Below are 23,934 nucleotides of genomic sequence, written 5' to 3'. Positions count from 1 at the left end.
ACAACCGAAGAGTCAGTTGTTAACTGGGCCTTTTCAACCATCGAAATAAATTTTGCCCTAATAACCACGTCTTTCCTTCCTCTCTTTTTCTGAACTCAAAAATATACAAAGGGAACACTTAGCCACTCGAAAAAAGCAATGCTAAGCACGTTCAACCACTATTATCGCCTGTTTCTCTGAAGATTTCCCGTAAGCAGGATCCGATTGCACTGACATTGATTGTAAAAAAGGCATTATATAAAAGAACCCCACGGAAAGTTAATAATAAAACTGAAATATTATGGTCTAGACGAAGATGTCATTTCCTGGATAAGAGAATTTTTGAGCGACCGCGTCCAAAGAGTAGTATTAGACGGTGCAGTCTTCAATGAGGTTAGAGTCACTTCTGGCGTTCCTCAGGGTAGTGTCATTGGCCCACTCCTATTCCTTCTTTATATAAACGACATTGGCGAAGTAGTGCAGAGTAAGTTACGATTATTTGCAGACAACGCTGTAGTTTACAGAGAAATCCGTTCCAGCAAAGATATAGAGGAACTAACGAATGACCTCGCTGCTATCCAAGCGTGGTGCGTTGCATGGCAGTTAGAATTAAATTTGAAAAAATGCGTCGTAATGAATTTCTGGAAGAAGAATAACTCCCTACAACGTAGCTATATCATTCAGGGTACCCAATTAGAGACTGTTGAATCCGTGAAATATCTAGGATTTAGACTCAATAATGATCTATCGTGGAATAAACATATTCGGGAAATAACCGGTCAAGCTAATCGTAAAATGGGTTTTGTTAAAAGAATATTAGGAAAGTGCGACGACAAAGTGAGAGAAATTAGCTACTTTTCCCTCGTTAGATCACATTTGGAATACGCTGCCAGTGTTTGGGACCCTCATGAAAAAGGCTTAATAACAGAATTAGAACGCGTGCAAAGAAGAGCTGCCAGGTATGTGAAAGGTCGTTACGATAGTCTTGTTAGTGTAACTGACCTCTTAGATAAACTCGGATGGGAATCTCTGTAGATGGAAAAATAGACTAAACCTTTCAGATAAATTCAAGAGCAGTGTCTTTTCTGACGAAGTTAACCATATCTTACGGACGCCAACATACTACGGACGATCAGATCATATAAATAAAATAAGAGAGATAGATTGCAGAACAGACAGGTTCAGAATGTCATTTTATCCAGAGATTATAACGGCAGCGATAGAACTCATAAATAGATTGCATGACTTGTGGTGTAGCCAACTAACCTATGTAAAACTTATTACATGTTTTTTAATTTTATTATTATTTCTAACAGCATATAGTAGTTATTTGTGAATGAATAACTTTGCTGTTTCTACAAATTGTAGAAACAGCAAAGTTTTTCATTCACAAATCAGTAAGATGGATTTCTACAACGTGAAGGCCTCTACTATTCAGTGCAGCGTGACGTTTTTTGTACTGTGTGGTGTGCATGTTGGAGTCCAATGCATGCTGCAGATTGATATGAAATGAAAATTGAGGGTATTATGTAGATGTAGTTGTTGTTGACAAATCGCGCAGCCAAGTCCTTCTGCATTGGATTTCAAATACTCGCTGCGTATTCAAGGTGTGACCTAACGAGTGTGAAATTTTACTCTCTCATTTACCATTTCATCCGAAAACTTTCTACATTTATATAATACCCCGTGAGCCACCTCTAGGGTGTTTGGCAGGGGGTGAAAAATCACCAACTTACATCACGCAAGAGTACCGCCACATGCAAACCGCACGCTCATAGAAATATTACTCATATTAGCAAAATATTCATGCTTATTCATAAAAAAACTTGCTAATGGTTAGTAATTCCTAGAGCAAATACATGCAAGGTTAGAACTATGAAAAAAACATGCAATGAGTGATCCTAGCGAGCGACGCCATTAATACTATCAATTGAGACAACGTTGCTATCCTTAATAGTACGAGGGAAGAATGACATCTTAAATCTCTCTGTTTTGCAGTCTATTTCTTTTATTTTATTCTCATGTCACGTCTACTATAGTACGATGGTAAACGAAGGATATGATTCACGTCGTCTGAAAAAATATCATCCTCGAATTTCCTAATTAAGTTAAGGCTATACTTCGATTTACGCTCCTGTAAAGATTCCCATCCTAACTCGTGTAACATACTGGAAAAACTGCACTTTTTGTCGCAACAACTCATCACAAATCTGGCCGCCCTGCACTGTATTCGATTGATTTCAGCTATTAGTCCTACTTCGTAAGGGTCCCATACGCTAGCAGAATATTCTAAGTGAGGCCTCATTAGAGTCAGGTACCTTATTTCTTTCACCTTTTTGGGCATTTAACGAGAATTATTTTTACAAATCCCAGTTTACGGTTAGATTTCCCGCATACTTTACGTATGTGTTTAACCCACGAAAGATTCCGAGTAATAGTGACCCCTAAATATTTAACGTATCGTTAATTATTTAACCTTACACGTGGATGTATATCAGTTACTTTCCTTCTTGACTAGGATTCTGGGCCGTACTGTTTAATCAAGGATCCCATTTCATTAATTTAACCCACAAGTGCTCATGCATTTCTAAACAAGTTTCAACGATTTAAACAAAAAAAATCATTTTGTTTTCAATTTGAAGCAACAGTCTTTCCAGCTCTTCCGCGTAATCATTCTGTACATCCGACTCGGGCCCAAATTCGGATGACGTCACTGGTTCATCCAAATACGGGCACTTGGGAGTTGTAAATGAAACCGCGCACAGCGTTCGAGTAACGGCTCACTTTGTGATTGTATTATGTTGCGTAGTGTCAATAGGCATTGCTGTTGCCTCGATCAATGAATGACTCATTGAACGGTTCATTTGAAGATTCAAAAACCCTCCGTTTGCGACCATTTTCGTTCGGAATTAAATCTACATAATACCCTGCGAGCCACCTCAAGGGTGTTTGGCAGGGGGTGACGTCACGCATACTAACAAATTATACTACCATAACTAAATAACCCACCTGATACCGGAGAAAACTTATCTGCGATTTTATTACTGCCTTCAAGCAAACAGTTATTTAAAACCCGTGCGTAATAACGTAGGAGCCCTGTAGGAGATTCACGCCCTCCCAGCCCAGCTAGGACCAATGTTGCCAAAAATTATAAATCGCCGTCCGTATAGGGTGAGACGGGCACTGACTAAGCGTCCACGCCAACATACCCCCTTCCTAAGCTTCCGAGGGAGAACGTAGCCCTTGCGACGTTAAGTCTGAAGCATTTACATCACAGAGGCAGCGCATGCATCTTCCCCACTTTTACTTAGGCGGACTACCCGAAATGCGCTTCCAATGGTATTCCAATGGCATATTAACATAAACTTTAATAAACCTTGTTGCACGCCTAATTTTAAGGGACAGTTCAAATTCATTTTAAACGTTTATGCACGAAATGAAAGCTTCACAGCATTATTTAAGACGGAATTTTAGGCATTTATTGCCAGAAAAAAATAATGCTTCGTCGTTTCCGACTTCATGCTTATCGTAGAGTTCGAGCAACATTAGCAATCATATACATTATAACGGTTATCATATGGGCCACTTATCTTTCATTTAAAACATAGATGAATTATTGTTTCCACGGAAAAAATAAATCAAACTGACAGAAGGCAAAATAAACATCCTGATTGACGTGTTTTTTGAAGGACGAGCTAATAAATTGGATAGAGTACTATAAAATGCTTCATGACTGATTAGTAGCGATTTCTTGAGAACTATAATGGTTATTATAGCATAGAAATTTGACGTACAAGCCAAATATTTGTGGCCCAAATAACGTTAAATAAGAAAATTTTCATAAATTCCCCGTAAGGGAATACACAAAAACGGGACCAACCAATTTCGAACGGATGACAATCGAAATTCGCACGTTTGGACCCTACGCATCTCGCTTGAGAGACGCTGCGGCGAGAGTCTCCGCTTGTTCGCTGGAGCTGTGTGTGTGTGTCCGCATAGGGGGTGCGAGCATCTTGCAACCGTGCAACCCCTCACACAACATTTCATCCCCTCCGCAAAGCGCGAACACAACGAGGAGCTTCAACCCCCCTTCCCCTCTCCCCCCCCCCCCCCCATCTGCCATCTCTCCGGAAAGGGGTCGCTAGGCGACGCATTGTGTTTGCTCGGAGGGGAGGGGAGGGGAGGACATGGCCAGCCGACTCGACCCACACGCCGATTACCAGATTTCCGTCACATACCCTCTATCCTTCTCTCTCATCGCGGTCAAGGTGTCAAAGAACGCACTCTCGTCTAATCGAGCCGGCTTCATACCTCGCTCGCGATAACTTAACTTACCTAATAGAACTTGGCGGGACTTCATTTTCGTCTGAATACAATAGAATCTGTGAAATATTCAATCACGATGATGGCAAAAAAACACCAATATAAGAATTGACCTCACTTTTCTCCTCTCTCCGGAGAATGACGGTTACCCGATGAAAACTGGATCAGCGTTTGTTTGATTGGAGGGAGGAAAATCACTGAAGTTGGTGATTTCTTCTTCTATTATCGTCATTCTACCAATTATCTCAACCCGTCACGTCGACGGAAGAATTGAGGCACCTCCAATAGACCATTTTTTACTTAAATAACGAATAATTTAAGCGAATCAACACGAAATCTGTAACTACAACGTATACGAAGGAAAGTGCGATAACTGAATCCGTTTTGTTGCCAAAAAGACGTAAATGGGATGCATCCGCGCGGGGAAACCAAAATCTTGGTATGTGAAAGGTCGTTACGATAGTCTTGTTAGTGTAACTGACCTCTTACATAAACTCGGATGGGAATCTCTGTCGGACCGTAGATTGAAAAATAGACTAAACCTTTTAGATAAATTCAAGAGCAGTGTCTTTTCTGACGAAGTTAACCATATCTTACGGACGCCAACATACTACGGAAGAGCAGATCATATAAATAAAATAAGAGAGATAGATTGCAGAACAGACAGATTCCGAATGTCATTTTTTCCACGATCAATAAGAGATTATAACGGCAGCAATAGAACGCTTAAATAGATTGCATGACTTGTAGTGTAGCCTACTAACCTATGTAAAACTTACTGCATGTTTCTGAATTTCTATTCTATATTCTATTTCTAACAGCATATAGTAGTATAGTTTGTTATTATACGGGACGTTTCTTGGACGGTGTGGTGTGCATGTGGGAGTCCAAATGCATGCTGCATGCTGGTGATTGATCACCCCCTGCCAAACACCCTAGAGGTGGCTCGCAGGGTAATTTGTAGATGTAGATCTTACACCTAAATTATATCTTTGGGCGCAGAATTAAATTTTTCTTATTGTTAGCATCGAAATAGCTTGCATGCGATCACTAAGCGCAGAAATACATGAGTTTTGTTGTCATGTTTTTCAACATATATTTATTTATTTATCTAGCATTCTTAGAAAAAAAGATCTTCAAACTCGAGTTACAGAATTTTGCAATGGCTAGTAGGACTTAGCCGCCACGATAGAAGGGGGTTGTGAGTACACGAGCCGTCGACTTTGGTAAAGGCAAATCACCATCGCTCATTGCGTCACGTTACCTGTCCGCAACTTACGCTATCATCCAGAAGTTTGACCAAAGTCTGGGTAGACCTAAGACTTAAGAGTAATGATGCACAAAGGTTAAGAAAAGACTTAGCTGTTTCACAAAATAATAGTATTTTGTGAAACAGCTAAGTCTTTTCTTAACCTTTGTGCATCATGAAGGAGTTTCACCATGTTACGCCAACCACCATCGCATTTTTCACTTAAGAGTAAGCCTCAGTAAACATTTGCTAGTGCCTAAAAATTATGCCTAAGTATTGAAATATTGACAGTGTTTTTTAAACTCTTGGCAAAGGATTTTTGAGAAGCAATTTAATTATTCATCAATTTTTATCATAATGATTTCTATTCTGTTGTTTCTATTTTTTGTTTCTGTTTCTTGTTTTCTTATAACAGCGCTTTATTAGTTTATGAGACTATTTCCTTGAAAAAACAATTTTATTTTAGTTACATATATTATACTAATACATGTAATTTTTCGTGGGTTTAAAGAGAATTTGTAGAATACTTTCGTTTCAATTCAGTGTTGATTTTGCTTAAAGACTTGCGATTTTTGCTTGGGGGGGGGGGGGCAGCTGCCCCCCGTCCCCCTTGCTGGGTACGCCTATGCGCAGATTTTTCAATACCACAAGAGCCATAATGGCCATCAACTCAATGGGTATAGTGTGGGCATCGCAGGAATTCTGGTTTTCTATTTTTGAAATAATGAAACCTTTTCTTTGTATAAACTTGCCCTGATGCTTCAATATTTTTGTTTGTCTGTGATGTCATATGTATGAAATGGCAATCCCAGAAAAGGAGTTTTCCCACAAAAAATTCCCACAGTGACAGAAACCATTCTATAGAGGCTGATTACCGCCATTAACCTGAGGGATGGACTTTGAACAACACGAACACCAAAATGAATGGGGGGAGATATCGCAGATTCAAGGGCGTACCCAGGATCATAACTGAGGGGGGGGGTATCATTGTTACATTTTATCATGGAAAAGGAGAATGAAACCTATAAATAAGAAACTTATAACAGCGCTTTATTAGTTTATGAGACTATTTCCTTGAAAAAACAATTTTATTTTAGTTACATATATTATACTAATACATGTAATTTTTCGTGGGTTTAAAGAGAATTTGTAGAATACTTTCGTTTCAATTCAGTGTTGATTTTGCTTAAAGACTTGCGATTTTTGCTTGGGGGGGGGGGCAGCTGCCCCCCGTCCCCCTTGCTGGGTACGCCTATGCGCAGATTTTTCAATACCACAAGAGCCATAATGGCCATCAACTCAATGGGTATAGTGTGGGCATCGCAGGAATTATTACAATAGTTCTGAATCACATTATCAGTTTTTTATTTTATTTTCCGTCACTCAAGAGTAATAGCTTCAGTGATAGCTTTTCAGGGACGAATCACGCGGTCATTCCGTATTGTTTCCGTCACTTTTCGCACAATTTCCGATATCCAATGCTCGTTGCACATACTACCTCAAGAAAAATCAATTTACTCAGTTGATATGATATTAACCACATTTGGGACGAATTTTTTTGATGCCTGGCGTGCTCCACATTTACAACTCGATATCGGCTAACGTCCTCAGTGCTTACAACTGTCATCCCATCAAAAGTCAAACTTGGCCTTGCAATCGCACGGGGGTGCGCTCCGATTGGCCGAAAGACGGTTCCGGCGATGGCTTCAATGACGGAAAAAGGGACGTGCCGAGCGATGATAAAAGGGACGATCCCTGGAGCCATCAGTGAAATATATCGGTCATTTTTCCACCATCATTGAAGCGATCGCTGGAGCTATAGCTCCAAAGGGTTGGAAAAATTGATCGTGCGTCTTACGGCTGTACGGGGTTGAAGCAGCTGAACGTAGCGAGCGCTAGGCTACCGCCCGGGCTGATATCAAAATACACGAGAAAAACTGGGTCGAATTGACCCAAATTCCGAACTCCCTATAAACAGGTAGGCTTCCTTTTGGGACTCTTCCAAAGGCACTTTTGAACTAGGCGAAGACACTAAATTATACTCACGATGCTTCGATGATGCATTCCCACGCATTCATTTACTATGTCGCCATTAGTGCCCACTCGTCATTCGGAATAATTAGACGCCCCGGAAATTGCCACTATCAAGGTTCTGAAGTACCATTTTTAAAATTGGTCAAATCGCGATTGCACTGTCATCATTCCCTATCAAATAAATCGAATACAAATGGAATTCACATCGATTTTCGTCACGGATGTAACGGGAGAATTTTTCGGGCGAACTATTTTGTAAAAATCATTATTGGAAAGAAAAGATAATCTTGCTTAAGTTCCAACACAAACTACTATTATTCCCTGCACATTTTTATTCGGCAACCATGAGTATTACATTTCATCAGTCGAGGTATCGAAAGTTCAACACCCCAAAATCACCATTATCGATTGTATGGAGAATAAATTTCTCTCCCATATTCACTTCTTCAAACCATTTTCCTGTATACATAAATATGTACCTAGCCACCATATTATTCATCACATTTCGAGATCCTCTGAATATTCAATTGAAACATAGCCACGAAAGTTTTACAAAAAATAATTTCATGACGATCATAAACACTTAAACGTCGTCACAAATATAATTGGAATCCTAGTGGTCATCTGTTAAATTTTTAAGGGATTTTATATATTTTATGGGTAATATACAAACATGGGTTATATACAAATGGGTCATGTAGGAATGCAATAAATCAAACATAAGAAAATATTTTTTATGCGCAAAACGAGCATAATATAATTCAGTGAAAATGTTTAAGATGTATTTAATAAAATCGATTTTGAAATCATCTGTTTGAAATTAGGAATCGGTTTTTTCGTACGTGCTCAAGGGGATACAATGAAAATGTTATTACTTGACGTGGTCGTCACCACGTCAAAATCTTATTTGACGTGGTGTCCGTTGCTAATATTAGGTTAGTACCGTAAATTTCTATGTAATAATTATCATAGTAAGCAAGTAATCGCTACCAAAGTCTCATGAAGGATTTTATGTGATTTATCGAATATTCCCCGTTACCCGTCTTTCAAAAAACACGTCCATTGGAATTTTTTAAATTATACTTATCTTACCCGTCTTATTTTAATTATATTCAATGTATTTATGAGGTTACTTTTTCTCTAGGATACAATAATGCATCAATGTATCACATGAAAGAGAAGTGGCCCATTAAAAAAATATTTGTGCAAGCATGTGCAATTACTTATGTTTCTCGAACTCTGGCATGAGAATACAGAGGGAAGTGACGGAACTTTTTTATAATAATAATTGCGTCAAAGTCCGTCTTAAGTAATATAAATGCATGTGTATCTAAATGAATGAATAATCCTAATGAATAAGTATTTTAAATGAAATTGAAAAGACACACGAAATGACGCGTGCGGCAACATGCCAAAGTTAGACTTCAATGAACTCTGCCATAAGGATACCAGCGGCATCGCCTTTACCACGCTTAGCATTGTCCGTCTAATGAAGTGGGGGAGTTATCCGATCTTATACGACTCATAGGAGAGGCTCAGACGAAAGGGAAGGATGAGAATGCTATGGGAACGACTCACGACAACGAGAAAGACCAAATGTTTCAATTAGTAAAATTATTTAACTTCGACGAAAAAATCCGAACATGGACGAAAAGTCGACACAACTCGATGTTATGAATCCAGATATATAAGCAGAAAAATCGACAGTTATAACATCTAAAGAGAAAGTCATTTATCCTCAAAAGCGGGGAGAAGATTTGCTCACAAGAATTCCTGTATTTATCCAATTAATAAGATTGAATATAGATAAGAGCAAGATTCAGGACAGGAAAACAAAAGCAAATCTTAAACGGCAACAGTGTTTGAACTGAAAATAAACCCGGAGATCCTGAACGGGAAGGAAACGAATTTATAAGATGATATAAAAAAATTAATGTGACGAAATATCTAAGCCAACCCAAGCAGTTAATATTTTCTTAGATTTTCTCACCCGAGGGCGAATCAGCGATGAGGTAAGTTCAACCGATTCAGGAGAAATACACTGGATGTTCGACATGATAAAATGACAATAAGGGGCTAATAATATTGAATTTATTTTGCACTCACTCAAACCAGGAGATATATATTTTACAGAGTTAAGGAAACACGAACTTGACTGAGATAAAAAAAAAATTTAAATAAATCGTTTCTTGAGACCCTGGATTACATAATCACCTAATTATATTTACGACATATAAGTAATCGGATGTTTTTAGGGTGCAAAAGTGAGAAAAAATTGAGAATACACATAAAATTTCTTCGCAGAAGCTCTCGCGGGCCCTTGTAGCTATGGGTGATGTTTTTTCGGTTGTTCCCAGCATTCTTATTCGGTTTGTGCCCGACACCTTTCGAGGCCTTTGATGCTCATTTTTTTTCAGGGAATGAAATGAAGTGACCAGCAACGGCGACGAAACGTTGGGTAACAAACCCAATTAGTACGCGTGGTACACCCGAAAACACACCACCAACAAATACACCGTTAAGGCGATCGCGTTGGAGCGATGGCTCCAGTTTTGGCATCCCACCATATGAGTTCAATTCCCTGCAGTGGCGGAGAGATTTTTCAGCTGAGTACTGCGTGAAGGAAAGCGGTCATTGTCAGTCCGACAGCTGCGGTCACGTTGGCGCCTTCCGATAATAGCTAATGCCGACGCCGGGTTTCTCTCCACCCTTCCTTCCATACCCTTCCCTCATGGCGAAAATGACCTCAGCTGCCGGTCGCCTCCTCCGAATACCATACCACACACACATAAAACCTACGATTGCACCTCACCAGATCACGGCATTTGAGAATGGCATTTGCCTATAAGCCCATCCGTACTTTAAGATGAAGAACGATGATATGGACGCATCTGGTAAATGCGGCTTGGAAAAGGAAAGATTAATTTATTGTCTCTGCAATGTAACTATATATCAGTATTATTATTCTCAACCCATGATATAAATAACACTCAAGATAAAAATTGTATGTAATGCAAAAAAATAATAACAGATGTAAAGCCGGCCTCGGTGGCGGTGGCGTTAAGTCCTCGCCTGCCAATCCGGAGGTCGTGGGTTTGAATCCCGCCAGGGTAGGTGATCCCCAACCAGGGCATGGATGTTTGTGTTGTGGTTTGGTAACCCCAGATGTAAAGACCGTTATGTGCAGTTTGCGGAGAAGTGGGAAATAAAAATTAAAGATCTTTATGAGTAGCCCTGGCGACAGAAGAAATTAAAATAAAACATCTTTGGCAGTAGATACTTTTTTCTTTCATTACATACGACCTAAAATTGAGATATCTAAATAGTAACAACTATTTAAAATGAGTAAACACGACTGGAAAGTGACCTGAAAAGAGACAACATGACTTATAGAAAAGCGCTCGGATATAGGGCCATTTCGTTAGGCCTATCTTTGGCAGCTAGAGGGATCGTGAAGTTAGGGAATGCGCAAGATCCTTAATAGTTCGGGCCAATAATTGCAAACATCTGTGCATAGATAGCGTAAACTATTGTTATGAGGAACGAGAAAATACAGCTCGAGACGAGAATTCCTACAATTAAAAGCATAGCAACAGGTGTGTCGACATAAAATGCAATAAATAATATAAAAAAATCATTGACCTATGGAAATAGCGAATATATGTCCACAGGAAAGTAAAAGAAAACAAGAAATGGAATAAAAAAATTCGCCCCCGGGTGGGCTCGAACCACCAACCTTTCGGTTAACAGCCGAACGCGCTAGCCGATTGCGCCACGGAGGCGGTGCAGGGTAGGGCTTTACATAAATGTATATACTCCAAACTCAATCAAATGTCAATACCAACCAATTACGCCAGCATAAACATTTAAGCTAAAAACCTTAAGTGTAATGATAATTCCAAAATTTCCACCCAAAACAAAAAATTTAAATAAGTAACCGTGAGCTAGTCGTTCACTATTACTAATTTTGAATTCGGACATTATTTTATTTTTACAGTCTTCCTACTAACGATTATAAAAAGAGAAAAACCGATAAATAACTCGTTTAGAAACCACAGTATCATCCATGCCTTAATTGGTAATGTAAAGCGCGCAAGGTACTTCAAGCTTCGACGGACCCGGGAAACACAATGTCGTCTGGAATTATTATTACAAAGTGGGGATTGAAATTAAGCCACTTGAGAGCACGGAAATATATATTTCCTTCAGGCAGATTTTATAATGGACACAATTAGTTTATTAAAAAAATTACATTCACATGCGATGCTTTTTTAACACAAAAAAAAATGTTACAAACATCACAAAATCTTTGTCAAGCAGAGATGGAGGAGGGGAGATGCCCCATGGCTGCTTCTCATTGGTCGATCCTCTTTCAAATTTTGAATTAGGGAAAGGCTACCAGACGCTCTCTGGAGTCACGCGCTGACACTACAGACGCGAAACGGCCCGAGAGACGGAGTGATCGCAGCGAGAGAGGGTACCCTGAATATCTTCTTAAATTAAGGTAGTACTGCTATTTATTTAGTAACCTTATAAAAATATTGTGCGATTCTATGTTAGTTATTGTTTCAAACATTGGATTTCATTTTGCGTTGGGAGAATGTGTAAGTTCATATAAAATGTCTCATTTGTGGCGCGGTCCAGAGAAATGCATACATGGCGTCTTACCGGGTCCTTGGGGAAGACGGATCCAAGTTTCCAAACTTGTTATTGAGTTTTTAAAACATGTATCGCAGTTAAGTTATGGATTTCATCGCCATTCCACCCAGTAATTTTTACTCTTTCGTTAAAAAAATAGTGGAACGGGCAACAGTGAATATTCTATTAATAGAAAAATACAATGTCGAGCATTTTAGTTAGGCGTGATCAAATCCATTTGAAAATGGCGGGCGCGCAATATTGTTTGATGCTGGTCCGTGCCTTTTAGTTTAAAATTTATAAATGTGTATTCCGTTTCTTTAAGAGTAAACCAGGTTTCCTACAGTCGGTGTAATTATTATCAGTTTATGAAAAATTTCCTTTTGCGCTGTGGTGCCGCAGAGATGGGCTTGATATAATTTTCTAAGAAAATAACCAGCGTATTCTTGTGTCAAAGGTACATTTCCGTGGGATAAGATACTTTTTGGCTCTGAACAGGCATTTATTCGTATTCCTTAATCGATGTATCAAAATTTGGAATTGACCTGCCGTGTGAACCTTCTTCTAGGGTATCTTATTCATTTTCGGATGAAGTTCCTGTTAGCACATTTTCCATCTTTTTTTCCAGTATGATTGGCGTTCAATTTTAATATAATCCATGATAAGCAAGTTTTGTTACATTTAAGACGCCCAATCTTCATTCAATATGAAAGCATCGATAAATGTCTTGACGACTTTTTAGCCATAACGGCGTTACCATTCGCTCAGGATAGCGACAATGTTTCCTCTCAGGAATATGTTTTTATATTTTAGGATTTCGATTGAACGTGCCTTTTTGCACCTTCCATGTTAGCCTCGTAGGGAATTTGGTTCATCCACCAATGAAACTCGTGTCTTCGGTGGTCCAGTAATTTATAATTTTGAGTAAATTTGGTCCGGCGACTCCTACCCCTGGCGTTGCGCACTCCCCGAACGGGCCCGCCAAATCAACCAAACTCAATCGGTGGTCTATTGTGTTGCTGAGATTTTTTTAAACTTACTTTTACTAACGGCATCATTTTATTTTCAGATCTCATAACTGAAGACATGGCAGACTCAGATGTGGCAGTTACCGAGAAGAAGAGGGGCCGCCCCTCGAAGGTCGTTGAAGCCAAGGTGCGGGAGAATTTTTAAATAAAATTTATAAATAAATATAGCGTAAAATCCCCCTCTTACCATTTTATTTTACGCGTAACTCGTTGTTGCAGGAGGTGACGAAGAAGGCGGAGAAGCGAGGCAAGCCCGCGGACGAGAAGAAGAACGCGGCGTCGGAGGCAACTCCCGCCAAGCGAGGACGCGGCCGCCCTAAGGGATCCGGAAAGAAGGGGAAAGCCAAAGCCAAGGTAAGCAACCATCCTATCCACTAACTCTTGCCTTCTTTCTCCCAAAGGATTATTTTTAATTTGTGGACTATTTATCCAAATGGTTATTTTTAATTTGTAGACTATTTATTGGAGGGCGGGCGTCTTTATCATATTTTATTTAAAACATTTTGGTCCTACGTTTCGTAACTGCGTTGTTCCATTACTAAGGCATTCATGCAAAGATTTGTTTATTGTTGACACTATAAAACTTCCACTATTGTAAATAACTCAGAATGAGAAATAGTGGGAAAATAAATTTCTCTATCGTTAGTTAAAAGTTAACTCATATTAATAACAATAAAATATTAGCACACTTAACGTATGTTTAATGCCTGCAGTGGAATGTGGGATTCAATTTAGACTCCGGGTGGGAACTAAAATTATTGTCTTGGTTATGCGTATCGGAATGTAATTCGAATGATTCCAGCGTTCCCGTGGTATTAATTCTATAGTGAAATAGTTGACCGCCACATTAATTTATTTGCTAACTGCAGTGGATGTATTGTATTAATTGTTGGTTTTCCTTTCGTAGAAGACCACCGCGGGTGGTGGCCGTGGACGAGGGAGGCCCAAGAAGGAAGAGAAAGTGGAGAAGGCTGCCGCCGAATCTTCCGGTGGTGATGAGGACGACGAGGATGATGAGGAGAGCAAGTAAGCAAGGCCGTGCCCTTGTATGTGAAGATTTTTGGAGTCTTTTGACAGTCTGCCGCGAGTGATTGTGTTGAAAATATTGGCTTTGGATTGAGGAAAGGCTACACAGAAAACTATGCAGTGATTGAGCAGAACTAGGTTTTCAGTGCCAGATACAAGAACTGACATTTTTGTGTAGGTGCACGAACTATGGTGGATTACCGGTTTTTTAAATAGCAGTTCGTACCATGAAGAGCAACTGTCGTTCGCACGTAAGGAACTAAGTAGCACGTTTTTTTATCATTCCTTGCTCGGGAGTAACATTGAAAGTACAAAGTCTTGCGAAAGTCCACATTTCTTACGTATCCTACCCTTTTTAAGTGCTCATGTACATAACATTTCCGGAGCATCATTGAAAAGCGATTGCCATTGCGAACCTTAGAAATTTTGACTGGCTACGATGTTGGGGAGTTACCGGCGTCCAACTCGTTCATGGTGGCCACAATCCAAGTACAAAGTGTAATTTTCTTCTGAGACTGCTTAAAGGATATTGCTCCAGAGAATCTCGAATCCAAACTTTTAAGAGGGGCTTTTAAAGCTTTTTGAGGACTACATTATAGTGCATCGTCAACGTTAGATTTAAGATGGAGTGAATCTACGTTAATCGTTTTGTCTGGCCTTTCCTTGAGTTTTTGTGTCATTTTTGACTCACTTCGTCATTATTTTCTTGTGTTTTAATTGTCTAAGTGTTCAAGTGAGACGTCTGATTTTCGTGCTCTATTAATCTCGTACAATTATTCTAATGTATGGTAGTGATAAAGAACAAAAATAAAATGTAATAGAGCATTTCCATTCAATAAATAATCTGTAGCTGAACTGTTTTGTCTTCTTGTTGATACCTTTACTGACCCATTCCTCTAATCCCAATGGTATCTCATCCAGTAAATTCATGCCCACAGGTGCTGACCTCAATGCTTTTGGTAAGTCCAGGGATTGTCATCTCTTACGGTCAAATTCCTTGACCGCTTCAGTATTGGGTTACGGGAGCACGATTCATTTAAAATTGAAGTACTCCCAATACGAGCTTGCCAAGTCACAGCCATAATTTGATGATGATAATAAAATCTGCCCTTGGACAATACGTTACCACATACGTGGGAGAAATATTAGGCCACGCTCAACGGAAACTCCTTGCACTTCATGAAATATGTATTGAGACAAGCCTCGGCCAAATAATATTCCCATGAATGATAACAAGATGACGTTTTTTTCACATTACCTCCGGCCAGTTCCAGTCCGTCGGCTCTACTCCAGCTGATTGCCCGGCTCAGTACGATTGTTTACATTCTTCCGTGAAATACATGACAAAATTTGCTAAATGAGTCGGCTCAAGTAGTCATATTTGATGGTAAGTTCCATATTAATAATCATAACAATTGGTAAAGTATCGAATTTTTCAGAAATAAAGAATTTGAGAAGCACCCATCGTAAATTTTACTTGGGATTACTTGCTTGAGACCTGTGTAACTGATTTCGATTGGTTAGTGCACCGATGTGACGTATCAATGTATGTCAATTCGGCGGGAGTGGCGCGCATCGTCTTTACCGGCTGCCATTGTCTCAGGTGAGGTATGTTCGCGTTTATTACTCTCGCTTGCTGATTCTATGCATTCTCATTTTATTATTATTTGCTGAAGCTGAGAAATTAATCCGAGGTTAACGAATTTCTGCATGGCACACGCTTACGCTTGCAAATTTCCTCGCCAATTTATGGCGAATATTTCAAGCATAATTGCAATAGCTATGGCGTCCCAGCGGATCGAAAGTGACCCGAAGTGTATTACTTGTTCAATAAATATTGTAGTGTCACTAGCTTTAAATTTTCTCGTTTTGCTTATTCCCACAGAATAAATCGTGAAATTGCATTTAGTGTGTGAAAAATTAGCGTATGGTCAACTTTTTGACGTGGAATGGGGAAATTAATCGGCTTGGGTGCTTTAATCATTTGTGCTCAGCCAGGTAATTTGAAAATGGCGGGCGCGGACAAGAACAAGTGTTTAAAGTAAGTGAAATACAAGAAAAAAATATCTGGGGATTAGTGCGAAGAAATTGAATGATTTATTGCATTAAACAAGAGGAATAACCGGCATAAATATCGCGATATTATTGATCTAACTCTTCTCATTATGCCGCGAATTACCGAATTTTGTTATTTTCGTATGTGGCAGAAAATTTAATTTTGGAAGTGGTAATTCATTTTCCGTTTTTAGTGTTTGAATAGCAATCATTTTCTGACGATGATTATGTACACACGCTCATTCTGTTTATGGTTTCTCCAAAAAATTGTGATACAGGCCTATACTTCGGTTGTGCCAAATTATTAACTGCTATGGCTGATGAGAAAGGAGTCGCAGCTGAAAAGCGAGGCCGGGGTCGACCACCAAAAAAAGCAGCCACTGTAGTGGAAGCAAAGGTATATTCAACCATTTAATTTTTAACGCAAATCATTGGCTTGTAGAGTGCCGCGAATCAGCCCGAAGATATCTGTACTATCCCGAGTTTTTCACCCTTGTATGCCTGTTATTTTGTTGGTTTGCAGAAATCAATTTCCATTTGTGCTTTGGAGGAGATGGTCTGTGTTCTGGTAATTCTTAATTGGTCAATCGTTTTATGAGTCTTAATCAAGGGTGTTTGGATTAAACATTTTCATCTGTGCAAAGTAATATATTTTCTCTGCATAAATTTGGAGAGTAGAATCGCCCATGTTCTTCAAAGCTTTTTTCTTCAGTTGGCCGAAAAGAATGGGCTAGACTCAGTAAGTAAACATTTCAAAGGATATTTTTACATCATTTAGCCAATTCTTGGGAGAACTTAATGGGGAATGAAAAGTTACATTCACTTTATTTGGAAAGTATTATCCTACATCAACTGATGTACAGTTGTTTTTGATAAATTATGGTGCCCTGGTACTAAATGGGCAACTAATTATTCAAGCTATAGTTTCCTTGGCTTGTACTCTATCCCCCTCTAAATTAAGTTTGGCAAAGCAATCATATTAAAAGTGAATTATTTCAGCTATAGCGCCTCTCAGAATTTTCATGCTTTTTGAGTTGCAAATTGAGAATTTGACTCGCAGGGTGATGTGAATCCTAAGAAGCGAGCCAGGGCTGCACCCATCAAAGACAAAGAGGAGAAGCAGAACTCTGGTGGAGACTCAGACGTGGCACCAGCAAAGCGGGGAAGGGGGAGGCCACCAAAAAGCAAGAAGGCGGCTCCAGTGAAGGTGAGTCCTTGCCCAAATCCCTGTTGGTTTTCAATGACCTTCCGAGGCACTTAACAGCCTGAGATGCCGTGTGACTCGATTCAAGGGAATGAATAGCTGTGGACCAGCCGTAGATGTAGCTGCATACCTTTATACAGACTCACTGCAAAAATTCCACCAAGAAAAAAATCATTTGCTGCTCCTGATCAAGGGAAATGAGTTTTTCTCTCCCATTTTTTTTTGCAGTTAGAATAATTTAAAATTCTCTCAGCTTTTTCTACACGGCTTTGAAATGTTTTGATTTTTAGTATGCTTACACTTAATTTCAGCCTACTCATCATAATATTTTTCAATGTGTTAGAGGTAAATGAGAGGCAGGTAGCAATGAATTTCAGTTGGGTGGGGTACATTTCAATACAGTACACATCTGAAGTCTATTTCTACATAATAATAACGTAAAAGTCCCTTCTGGGGCGTTTGGCTGGGAGTGGTAAATCGCCAGCATGCAATAGTCATATCACAGTGTCATATAGTTACATCACAGCATAATACAGTTACTCCACGTTGTGCTGTATATTTTTGTAAAAAGCACAGATAAACGAGGGTCGTTCAGTGAGTAATCCCCTTTTTTTTTCTCAGAACATATGTATTGTTAAGAGTCAGAATTCGGTGACAATATGCATCAAATGTCTTGTCCATGTCCTATTTTTCTACGTTGTACCCATTACGTTCAAAGGCCTAGCGTCAACATTTAGGGGGAGCATGTATTCCTCGATGGTAAAAGCTCTTGTCTTGGAGGCGTTGCCATGCCAAGCGTAGGTGGTCATGGAGCTCTGTTTCTGCATCTCCTGAGGCTGTAACTTTCTACCCATCACTTAACTTCACTCTTACCCACTGCAGCGTTGCCATTCACTGCACACAAACGTTATATGGATGTTCACCACGGTTTCTTTTTCTGTGCACAAGATTTAATAACAGCACGTTGCTTTTAACGTGAGTCGTATGTAGATGCCATTTTGAAGCTGCACCACGGTTCTGCTAACTGCTAGAACGGTGTCGAACTTCATCAGCGCAGGGAACAAAAATCAATTGAGAAGCACTGACAAGGACATTGATCTATGTATATCAATGGCTTTTTTAAAAAAATGTGGGGCATTACTTGTTAAACGGCCCACGTGTATGTTCCCATAGGTGGTGAGAGCTCCAACTTAGGATGCGTTGCTCCCTTGAACACTAATACTCTTTTAACGCCCTGATTACACTTTCAGTGCATTAGTCCGTATGGAATAAAGTCTTAATGTGTCAATTAATTCAGAAATTGACCTTGAAACCACCTGGCTTGTGCAAATGCATTCAAAATAAACCTATTCTAATTTGATTCATGCAAACACACATTTGTCGGACTCGGCCCTACAAAATCATTCATGTATTTTGACATTAACTCGTGCATTCTACTACACCAAGACCTTTTCTAAGAAAGTTAATTTGTTAATGGTCATACATTAAAATAAATACATCTATCAATGCAAGGTTGGAAGGAAACAGTTAACGGAAAAGAAGTGAAGGCCATAGTGGCATATGGTAAATAACAGTAATGCTAAATATTGTCAGGGAGGGAGGACATTGAGTCCCCCCCTTACGTTGTCTGACCCCTGGGGCTATTGCCATGATGCTGAAATGGCCGTTTGGCTGGAGGAGTCCTGGTGGGTGGGATGGAAGTGGTTGCGTTTGAAAGTGCATGCCTCTGCTTAATTTAATTTGCATTTCTCTAAAGCCGACCCTCAACAGACTGTGGGGTGGGCTAACAGCAGCTACTGTCTTCTCAGTCTATTTGCACTGAAATCTCAAGTACAACAGCGAAGCCTTTTCCATGAGGTTGAGCCATTATTACCAATCTTACCTGTATTATGTAGTAGGCAAAATTAATCCCTTATTTCCACTATTGTTACAGGGCAACGGAACTTGGTAGGATAGCATTAGAATGTCTTAACTGTCGAGGAAGTCTTCAACTTTATTAACCTTTTCCCTACCGTACACGTATATATACGTGTGGACGTTTCCTGACCCGGGAGACAACGGGCGTATATATACGTGTGAGATTTACCCGGCCAGGAGATCGAAAGCTGTATATATACGTTTTCCAGCTCCCCCCCTTTTAGGACGGTCGTGGGTTTACGACGTCTTTGTCTCGGGACCCAACGCTTCGGGGTTTAGGAATCGGCTTTCGGGGTTTAAACCCTCGGAATCCGGGAGCAGGTAGCCGGACCCTTCGTCTTTTAGAACCCCTCTCTTATGGTAAGGGACAGCGGTCATTCAATTGTTTATACAGTCAATAGGGTAGTTTCCTTCATCAAAGAAAATGAAAGGCATTGATTGCGATTCGTTACCCACCATTAGTGTATTCATAATACACAAATTATTTGGTTTTTGAAATACCGGTTTAGACGAATGGCAAGGGTCAAATTTTATCCTCATTTGAAAAAGGCCAGATTGGCGCCCATGCGATTCCACTCCACGTGACGTCACAGGGACCTAGTTTCTACATGAGAGGATAGGAGTTATACATCGTCTGAGGTTACCAATGCATGCATGAGGCACAGAGCTCAGGGAAACTATGCACTAAGAATTGAATTATTTGTCTTTTGAGCAGGGTTTACAATTTTTCAACGAAATTCTACGACAAATATTAACTTATATCTCGAGTTATGTATAAACATCAACATGGAAATTGTTGCTGCGTTAAATGCGTTAATAATGACCTTAGAACTTCGTTTAAAATTTGACAATGCTCAGATAAAAATGAGGAATTCAATTCGAAGTCTGTAATTTACGTGCAAGCAACAATTATCCATTTGCTAAATACATATAAGCAATACATAAGTTGACCGCGAACCAATGCAGCAGGTATGGTCGTAAACCCGGAAAGGAGGGAACACAAATACTCTCGGAGTCCAAGATAATGCAAAGTCCCTACGTGGAGGGGTCGAAAAAGGTTCAGCGAGACCCTTCTTAACGAATGCCCTCCAAAAATGCTCCGTACCACGAGAAAGAGGAGTCTCTTGGGGCTCAGTACAGCAGTCATGCTAAGACGAAAACTCCGCCATCTCGAAAGGGTTCATACTCATTCTCTCAATTTCACTATCGAAAACCAAGAAAAAGAATCCTAATTACCTAGTTAAGCCCTGCTAAATGCCTGTTTGGGAAAAACCCTTAACCCTGAATCACATGCTGCTTTACCTTTCAGAAGTTGTAGGGTGCTAGTGTGTGCAGAATTTCTAGGATAAAATGTTAGATGCCAGAATTATACTTGCCTAAATCTCACAATACTTAGATTTGCTCAAAGTTTATTAGGACTTGTTGCTCTGTTACCATGGAAAGCATGTTTTTATGCAGAACGATATAAAGTTGATATAATCAAGATCAGTCAGAGATATAATTAAAGCATGCAGTAAGTAAGACCTCAAATCTTTATTTCTAAGATATATGCAATTGACAATCACTACACAAGGATTTCAATTTGATTGTGTGATGACGACTAGGTCATACTGGGAACTCTGGTGTGGAACAAGTGACTTTTGCCCGGTTAAAGGTCATATGATTCAGACTTAATGCCTGTTTCATAACAACATTGTTTAACTAAAAGAGCGTCTGTTGATTCACAGCAACTTAAAATAGCATAATGTGACTTAGGATAGTCTTAATTTGAGAAAATCTCATATTTCTCTTTCGACCAGTGACTAGGAAGAAAGTTTTTTTCATTGAGAGGCATGAAAAATATCACAAGTGCTCTTCATTGTAATTCATATGATGTATGATTTGTGCCATGATTGAAGGAGTTTGTCATTAATTGTTCATAACAGATTCTTTGCCTTGCACCTCCATATGCAGTCACATGACTTCAAGTGTCATTTGGTGAGCCACCCTATGGCATCTAATGACACTGCTGAACAAAATCCTTGGCGCATATGTAATAGTAACTCATCCGAATCCTGGTGGGGAACCTCATTATTCCCAATAATTATGAGCTCTCATTAACTATTGCTTGCTACATTGAGGGCTTTTTTTGGTACTTCTTGGCCTTGGCTATATCCATATTTTTTTACATGTTAATCATAGGCCACATGGTGGAACACTACCCTTGACTCAACATAACATGATTCTCACTACATTCATTACCCACTAAAACAAGTCTCCTCTGTTCATGTATGTTCCCTGCTCGTGAAGGTTTTAGTGATACACTAACTCTGGGACTAGCCGAGTACTTTTTGAACCTTGTGGTTTTCACAGCTTATTTTTTATCTGTAATATTACCGTAGATGTCTGAATATAGTCCCCCCTTTTTTTCCAAAAATTCCTGTGGTAAAATTAAAGGGGGGGGGGGGCAATATTCAAACGCATTTTTTTAACTTTCCCAAAACTGAAGCTTCAAAATTAGGGGGGGGACTATATTCAGAGAAATACAGTATTTAATTCCTTCTGGGAAGTGCTGTATTCCTGAGCAGTTGCAATTCGTCCTTGCATTGCCTGACTGTTCAGCATATTCTGGGCAAAGTTCATATCAATGCATCAACGGGACAACAGGCATTTTTCCCCCTACTTAAGATTGAGAGACGGAGTAGTTATTAATCATTCTCTTGAAAACATTCCCAGTAGTAAGAGCGTAACGTCATCAAAATAGGTAAATTGACTTACCTATATGCTGCATTTCCTGAAAGGAATTTGAGTAGCTTTTTGAAGCATTAGGGTGTAATGAAGGGCATATTCAGGCTCTCCGGCCACAACACAGTTGTGGAATTTCTCCCTCAATGTGACGGTTACTATGTAGCATATCAAGTGAGAGCACTCGGTCTTCTTTTGGAGGTGTCTTATTGGCTGCTACTTGCTTGAGCTCTCTTTGCTTATTGATGGGAGCTCAAATATTAGTTCAAGGTGTATTAAAAAATGATTCAATGCCGTGCGTGATGCCCCTTCAACTTTTTCATTCAATGAGGATGAGAATGTGGTCTTTAGCGGTCTCTTGTGCTAACCAATCACTCTCTGTGCGTGATCCTGTGGTCAACTTGGAACTTTTTCTCTTTCAGAAAGGAGGAGCTGGACGTGGACGACCGAGAAAAGCAGAGAAGAGAGCAGAATCGTCGGGAGAAGAGGACGAGAAGGACGATGAGGGTGTGGATGACAAAGAGATGGAGGACGAGAAGGAAGACGATGAGGACAAAGTTGATGATGACAAGGAGGATGATGAAGACGACAAGGAAGAGGACGAAGAGGAGGACGATGAAGATTAAGTTGCAAGAGGCGTTGATGGAAGTGCATTTGCCGTGGTGGGGTTGTCAGTCCTGAGAACAACAGCAAATTCTCTCCCTCTCCACTGAATTTGCTCTAAAGATGTTTTTTAAGCATGCGTTCATTGTGTGATTGGATTGTGGATTAGAACAGTGTAGAAGATGTACAAGTTCTGACTGGATGTTGTCATTTTTATGTAATATTGGTCTGATTTTTTTTGTTTTTGTTACCCAATGCTGTGTTGGTGGTTCGGGTTTAGCCTCACAAGGTAGCGGTTTCATTGAGAATGGGCTTAGAATCTACTCAGTAAAAGGTTTTTAAAAGGGAGCATTTAATGCAAAAATGTTGGCTATCTTCTAAGCTTTTGTTGGTGTATGTATGGCTGAGTTGCGTAGTGTGAAAGATGTTTAATGATTGTTGCTGCTTGTTGCTGTGTATTAGTTTTTTTATAAATAATTTAATGCGAACTAATGTTGTAATGGTCGGCTCTCTATTTTGTTATTTGCTTTGTGCATCGTTTTGATATGTAGTTGCTTTTTATTTTGAGAAGAGGTCTTTCAAACACCAGGCTCCTTTATGTCCTAAACTTTTTGTAAGTCTCCTGTAACTATGCGTTTGCAAGGGCATACACATTTTTAAGACTTTTGTATCTGGTCACTTTTAAGTCTTTTAGGCAAATAAAAGTTGTTTTTTGTACTCAAGGTCTTTGTTATTTACCCTTATCTTTGATTGCATTCAACTAATAGTGGCATTACTTCTTGCAAGGTCTGGTTATTCCGTACTTAAAAACATGCATGCTATTATGAACATGAAAATACAGTGTGTAAACAGATTGATTGCTTCACTTAAATGTTTCCGAGTCTGGGCGAATGGGACATTGGGAGCAAGATAAATAACCAGAGGTTGATTCAAGCATACATTCAGACACATTAAACGAAGATTCAAGAGTGAGAGCTCTAGCATTAAATCTGTGGACTGTTTTAAATACAAAGGAAGGTGGCACTGTTTGTCCAAAAACTTCTGAGCACTCTCCAACATCTGCATGAATTAATTGGACTAGGAGCCACTGGGAACTGAAGCAGTGTGCTAGACTTGGATTGCTAGAGGAGGTAAGAAGCGGTATATCACAGTGA

General features: G+C 39.6%; 1 protein-coding gene and 1 non-coding gene across 2 annotated transcripts; one reads left to right on the top strand and one right to left on the bottom strand.

The window, feature by feature from the left end:
* Positions 1-11,293: 11,293 nt before the first annotated feature.
* Trnan-guu lies at positions 11,294-11,367 on the bottom strand. Its single transcript has one exon. It is a non-coding gene; the product is annotated as a tRNA-Asn (tRNA).
* Positions 11,368-11,981: 614 nt separating this feature from the next.
* On the top strand, positions 11,982-23,497 carry LOC124166495 (nucleolin-like). The gene is made up of 8 exons (XM_046544024.1): positions 11,982-12,089; positions 13,293-13,378; positions 13,471-13,605; positions 14,159-14,278; positions 15,802-15,880; positions 16,611-16,729; positions 17,393-17,539; positions 22,600-23,497. The coding sequence occupies exons 2-8, from the start codon at positions 13,310-13,312 to the stop codon at positions 22,801-22,803; spliced, it is 873 nt and encodes a 290-aa protein (XP_046399980.1). The 5' UTR covers positions 11,982-12,089; positions 13,293-13,309; the 3' UTR covers positions 22,804-23,497.
* The last annotated feature ends 437 nt before the right edge of the window (positions 23,498-23,934 follow it).

Source organism: Ischnura elegans, chromosome 10 (assembly GCF_921293095.1).
Source record: "Ischnura elegans chromosome 10, ioIscEleg1.1, whole genome shotgun sequence".
NCBI classification, from domain to species: domain Eukaryota; kingdom Metazoa; phylum Arthropoda; class Insecta; order Odonata; family Coenagrionidae; genus Ischnura; species Ischnura elegans.
This window is presented reverse-complemented; position numbering and strand designations above follow the sequence as displayed.

Excerpts from the sequence above, each read along its gene's own strand:
- LOC124166495 (XM_046544024.1), top strand. The coding sequence starts at position 13,310 with ATGGCAGACTCAGATGTGGCAGTTACCGAGAAGAAGAGGGGCCGCCCC. Across the intron at positions 13,606-14,158 it reads AGGGGAAAGCCAAAGCCAAG|AAGACCACCGCGGGTGGTGG; the intron begins GTAAGCAACCAT and ends TTCCTTTCGTAG. Across the intron at positions 17,540-22,599 it reads AGAAGGCGGCTCCAGTGAAG|AAAGGAGGAGCTGGACGTGG; the intron begins GTGAGTCCTTGC and ends TTTCTCTTTCAG.